Source organism: Leucopleurus acutus (genome assembly GCF_964270905.1).
Source record: "Leucopleurus acutus genome assembly, chromosome: 11".
NCBI classification, from domain to species: Eukaryota; Metazoa; Chordata; class Mammalia; order Artiodactyla; family Delphinidae; genus Leucopleurus; species Leucopleurus acutus.
Window position 1 is genome coordinate 7,814,737 of NC_139152.1, and position 6,253 is coordinate 7,820,989.

The 6,253-nt window shown below is 41.5% G+C and overlaps 1 protein-coding gene across 1 annotated transcript; it reads right to left on the bottom strand.

The window, feature by feature from the left end:
- Positions 1-572: 572 nt before the first annotated feature.
- Positions 573-5,325, bottom strand: NANOG (Nanog homeobox; the record flags this gene model as incomplete). The annotated part of the gene is made up of 4 exons (XM_082849514.1): positions 573-989; positions 1,136-1,222; positions 2,552-2,817; positions 5,175-5,325. 4 exons carry the CDS (start codon positions 5,323-5,325, stop codon positions 573-575), a joined length of 921 nt encoding a protein of 306 aa, XP_082705640.1.
- Positions 5,326-6,253: the final 928 nt, after the last annotated feature.

Genomic DNA, 6,253 nt, shown 5'->3' on the forward strand with positions numbered 1-6,253 from the left:
GGGAGAGACAACTAAATGTAAAATGGGTAGTTTTTTTATTTATTTGTACTTATAAATGAACCAGCCAACTGGTAGTATTATGATGTGGACAAATCAAAACATCTTTCTACAAATACTAGAGTGGTGGAAAAAATTAGGGGTTGTAAGGAAAATAAGCAAAAAGGGGTAGAGGAAATGAGTGAAGCACATTGTAGCTTAACCCTTCACCTTAACAACTGAGGTTCTTAACAAGTAAAGCCTCCCCATCCCAGAAAATACGAATAATCCTTCATCACACATCTTTGTACTTTTGCTCCCTATTCTTGAGGTTAGGTTCTAGATCCTAAAGATATCCGAAAAATAGTATTATAACCTAGTTATCTGTAGCCGCCAGTCATCTTTTATCATGTTGTCCGTAGAAGCCAATGCTTCTGAAACCTCTTTGATTAGACACCAGTCATACACCCCCAAATTGACACAAAAGGCACAATGAAAAGCAGCTTATCAAGGCAGAGAGACATAATTGTAAAAGAAAAATTCTAGGGAAGTAATACAGTCACGGCTCAAATTGAGGTTGAATAATACAGCCATCGTTACAAATCTTCAGGCTGTATATTCAGAGGGTAATTTGGGAATAAATCCATGATTTGCTGTTGGGAATTGAAGTACTTAGCAGTTTGCTGTATTATGTTATAGCCTTCCCCGGCAGTTTCCAAGGTGGCCTCCAGATCACTGACAGGAGAATTTTGCTGGTACTGGATCTGGGGCTGCAGGAATTCCTCAACATAGTTGTTGAATTGATTGTTCCAGGTCTGGTTATTCCAGGCTTGGGGGCACCAGGTCTGACTGTTCCAGCTCTGGTTGTTCCAGGACTGACTGTTCCAGCTCTGGTTGCTCCAAGTTGGGTTATTCCAGGTCTGGTTACCCCACATGGGCAGGTTTCCGGAAGAGTTCACCAAGCATCCTTGGTGGTACGAATAGAAGCCCGGGTATTCTGTAGTTGCTGGGCCCTTTTGAAAGAGAAGGATGGATTAATTGAAAAGGTACAAGGAAAATCAGAATTGTCTGAAGTTGGGATTGCATGCTTCAGCAATGGATACAAATCTATCTAAAAAGTCCTTGTTAGGAAAAGGCAGAAAAATAAGTTTCCTGTTACCTGAGTCACAATGTTGCTATTCCTGGGCCAGTTGTTTTTCTGCCACCTCTTACATTTCATTCTCTGGTTCTGGAACCAGGTCTTAACCTGCAGGGAAAAGGTAACAGGAAAACACAAAATACTAGTAATGCAGGATGTACTGGGATCAAAGAATATTAAGGTTTTTTTGTTTGCTTTTTCCGATAGCTACAACTATCTCAAACTCAGAACAAAATTTTAACTTCTAGAGTCCTTTCTTAAACCTTCAATCTGTGAGTGAATTTCAAGCCCCTCAAGTCAGTGGGCTACTTTATGTTTAATAAACCTAACCAGATAGAACAGAACATACCACAAGTCTGCTACTAACTAGGAAGTTCACATTTAAATGTCTACCCACGCCATTATTCACAGTTAAAGGTAATTGGTTTGCAATGAAAAGCCCACCTCCATATAAGCACATTTACACTTAATGTGATAATGTATTTTAATTCAGGAATTATGAAACATACCAAAAGGAGGACAGCTGTTTAGAAAATATCAAATTATATTGCAGCACAGAATAAACTAAACTTTGCAGATGGTTTTGTAAACTCTGAGTTAGAAAATGAGATCAGAGAGGTAGAAGAATATATATATAAAATAAGATCATGGAATAGGACTTTCCAAGTATGGCGCCAGTAACTGAATAAAATGGCCAATAAATATATGAAAAATGATTAGCAGATAAAAACAAAACATACAATTTTAATTTTAATAAGAACAAGTGTTGCCTAGGGACTCTTCTAACTCGGAAGATAGGGGGGTATATTCTTCCTTTTTTTAAGGAAAATTGGAAACATTTTCACAATTCTGGTTTGTGCAACAAGGGAAGTGGTTAAATAAATTATGACACATTGGGGGTGGGTGGGAGAGGGATGGACTGGGAGTTTGGGATTAGCAGATGTAAACTGTTCCATGTAGGATGGATAAGCAAGGTCCTACTGTATAGCACAGGGAACTATACTCAATATCCTGTGATAAACCGTAATGGAAAAGAATATAAAGAAAAGAATGCCAAAAAAAATTGACACATTACCACAAAACACATTACAAAAAGTTCCATTTTCATGTTAAAAGTTAACTTGTGGGCTTCCCTGGTGGCGCAGTGGTTGAGAGTCCGCCTGCCGCTTCAGGGGACACGGGTTCGTGCCCCGGTCCGGGAAGATCCCACATGCCGCGGAGCGTCTGGGCCCGTGAGCCATGGCCGCTGAGCCTGCGCGTCCGGAGCCTGTGCTCCGCAACGGGAGAGGCCACAACAGTGAGAGGCCCGCGTACCGCAAAAAAAAAAAAAAAAAAAAAAAAAAAAGTTAGCTTGTTTGTAGGGGTGCATAAACAGAGTACATAGAAATTAACCTTGTTTCTTATTTCTTGTTGTATCAAACAAGAAAACAACCATACCTGTTTGTAGCTAAGGTTCAGGATGTTGGAAAGTTCTTGCATTTGCTGGAGGCTGAGGTATTTCTGCCTCTGAAATCTGTCATTGAGCACACACAGCTGCGTCTGAGAGAACACGGTTCTGGTCTTCTGCTTCTTGACCAGGACCTTCTCTTCCTTCTTCTCTGTGCTCTTGTCTGCAGCCGTGGCCAGTTTTACTCTGGGGCTTGTGGAAGAATCAGGACTGTCCTGAATAAGCACATCCATGGAGAAGGAAGGAAGAGGAGAGACTGTTGGGAACAAAATGACACTTTTCTCTAAAACTTCAAATATTGAAAGTTTATTGTTTTCAAAGCACTATTAAAGTCCTCAGAGCTAGATAATAAGTAATAACTTTATTTTTAAGCAATCCTGAACACTTTGCTAACCTTTGCGCAAATGCCATTTTGCATGTCAGGGACATGGCTAATATAAAATGCTGGGAAGCACAGGGGGACTCAGACCTCTTCTTTCTGCCAATCAAAGCTCAGGAGCCCACACCCTGGCTGTTCTCAAAGGTCAGAATCATCATTTGACTCCCACCTTAGTGTCCTTCCACAACTTCCTTTATGTACCTTAATCATCACCTACTAAATATTTTTTTTTTGGTGGAGCCGCGTGGCTTGGGGGAAATCTCAGTTCCCTGACCAGGGATTGAACATGGGCCACGGCAGTGAAAGCGATGAATCCTAACCACTAGACCACCAGGGAACTCCCACGTACTTAATTTTGAAACAGGTGATCCGGGTTCTGGGGACCCTATAAAATCAAGTTTGCTGCCCAGTCTTAATACCAGGACTATCGGGAAATGTGAATTCTGATAAAGCTCCTGTTTCAACCCAGACTTTGTGATTTCATCTCCAAAATTATTCCTCCCTCATGGTTTTTTGTTTGTTTTCGCAGTTGGACTAAGCTAATCATAGGTTGTTTTGGTGGTTTTTTGACTGAAGTATAGTTGCTGTACATTATATAAATACAGGTGTACAATATAGTGATTTACAATTTTTTAAGGTTATACTTCATTTATAGTTACTGTAAAATACTGATCATATTCCCCGTGTTGTACAGTATATCTCACGGAGTTTCTTTCACTGATTAAAATGAGGTAACAGAAATAAAAAATTTAAAAACAAAATGAGGTAACATAAAAAAAATTGTCTAGCACAGGGCCTGGCATATATTATTGACTTTGTAACTAAAAATTTATTTCCTGTATTACTTAGATTTATTTGCACAGATGTATACCCAGTGCTTAACTCCAATTCTACCCTAGTCGTGGAATAAATAGACAGGCTTTAAAAGGCAAAAGACTTCACAATTTCACAAGTAGATCTAAGAAGGGAAGTCCTCAGCTAATGACTAGAAATGGAGCATGTCTTAAAAATTATCTGTACAGGGCTTCCCTGGTGGCGCAGTGGTTGAGAGTCCTCCTGCCGATGTAGGGGACTCGGGTTCGTGCCCCGGTCTGGGAAGATCCCACATGCCGCGGAGCGGCTGGGCCCGTGAGCCATGGCTGCTGAGCCTGCGCGTCCGGAGCCTGTGCTCCACAACGGGAGAGGCCACGACAGTGAGAGGCCCGCGTACCGCAGGAAAAAAAATTATCTATACAGACTTGCACTTGGCTTGCTAGGAGGACATGTCCATTGCTCATTCCCGAGCTATTTGTCTCACAATCCAGCGCTGTAGCTGTATTTTCAACATTTGAAATTATAAAAGGACATTAACACAAAATTTGGAAAAACAGGGTAACATTAAAATCCAGCACTCAAATATAAGTTATTTTGTTTACTTATTCCTTTCTCCACAACTTACTTCTATGGTAGTCATCATAAATGTAAACAGATTTTAAGCTATTTTATGCCATAAATGTTAAAAATAGCATGCCTGGGTAAAGGTTGGTCTAATGAAAACTGTTACAGTTTTCATTTGTAACAACTACTGCCAAACTGATTTCCAAAAAAGTTTGTGCCGGCTTTACAATATCCCGAGCACCTCTCACACCCAAAATTACCAATTAGAAGCCTAAATATTAAGAGTATAGAATTCAAAGCCACACTGGATTTCAAATCTGAGCTCTCGCCACTTTGTCGGTATATTAAACCTTTTGGAATCATCCACCGTAAAATGGGGTGAACACTTCCTCGGGATTTAGGAGACTTGAGCATGGCAGGTGCCTACAAACTCAGCTGCCCAATAACGTCCTCGCATCCAGAGGTTAGGGGAAGAGCCAACCGCTACTGTAGTAGAGGTAAAACATTTCCAAAAGGTGCGTTCCATATACGTTAAGATTTACACATCAGTTTATCGCATCACGTTTGCGTTTCCACAATGCCTACACACGTAAGCTCTCAAATACACCGCGTACAGTTGAATGGCTGAGTCCCGTATCCCACGTCTCTCCGTCCACAGCTCTTATCGCCCGGAACATTGGGGAAAGGGCATGACCCCATCAAGTTACCGTTGAAAAAGAGGTGTCGAGAGGATGAATAGATAATGACACCTGCTTATATTGATGGGCTCAAGAGGGAAACAGATAACCCTTAGCCTCTTTCCTTCTTTCCCTTTCCCTGAAGGAACTTAGCCTCTCAAGGATTCAGTATTTTCTTACCAGTCTCCATGTCGTGGGTCTCAGCAGATGACATTTGCAAGGACACATAATTTTCTTCAGGCCCATAAATCTCAGGCATTGGTGAAGATTCCCTAGAATTGGATGCTTCGGGGCCACGCAGGCTTTGGGGACAAGCTGGGTCCACACTCATGTTGTTGAATTGAAGGAGAGGGAGAAAACCAAAGAGCTAGATAGATGGTAGGAAAAGTCCAGGCTTAAGAATCTAGGTAGAAGAGCTTAGAGAAAGGTGAAGATGTCCAGGTGTAAAAGTATTAAAAACATGGGATGAAGGGAAGTCACCTGTGTGATAACAGAAGCCTACCAGCCCAGTGTAGGAAAATGACAAAAAAGTTTGTGGAGGCTCTAGACTTATAAGTAAGGCTCAGCCATACTTCGACCCGCCCCTCCTGGCAGCCCCACGCCCACACACACCCTTGCGAATTCCGAGTTAATCCTGTCTGCCAGCCTCACCAAGGCCATTGTAATGCAAAAGAGAGCTGCTGAGTAGCCTAGACTGGGTGGGGAACTGGAAAACTGGGACCTCGGAACCTGGAAACAAAATAAACCCAGCAGTGAAGTACTTCTAGGTTCACCCTGTTTCCACCTTTTAAAATCAAAGATGCACTTCCAGTTCCTGAGGCCCAGCTAAGGTGGTTGAAATTCCCACTAGGACAATTAATGCCCTTGACTTGAGACCCCTTAGGGTCTCAAAATCAGGCTAGTTATGCAGAAACTTCAACAAGCGCCCTTTTCCTCTTTGGTTCACTCTAAGGTCACAATAAAATACATACTGAATGTTAAGGCATCGGTTGATGTTAAAAAATAGTACTTGTTTTCAACTCCCACCTAAGTTCTTTCTTGTTTTTTTTAGCTTTCAGAAAAGCAAGCCTTTTCAGCAAGACAAAAGCCAGAGGAAAGAACCTGCGGACCTAGGACCCTGGGTGCCGGGTTAGTCATTATACATAAACCATTACTATGGAGGATTTTAAATTTGTTTTTATACACATATTACTGGATAGAATCTTGGCTCAGCCACTTTAATAAGTCTCAGTTTCCTCATCTATAAATAGGGGCAAAAG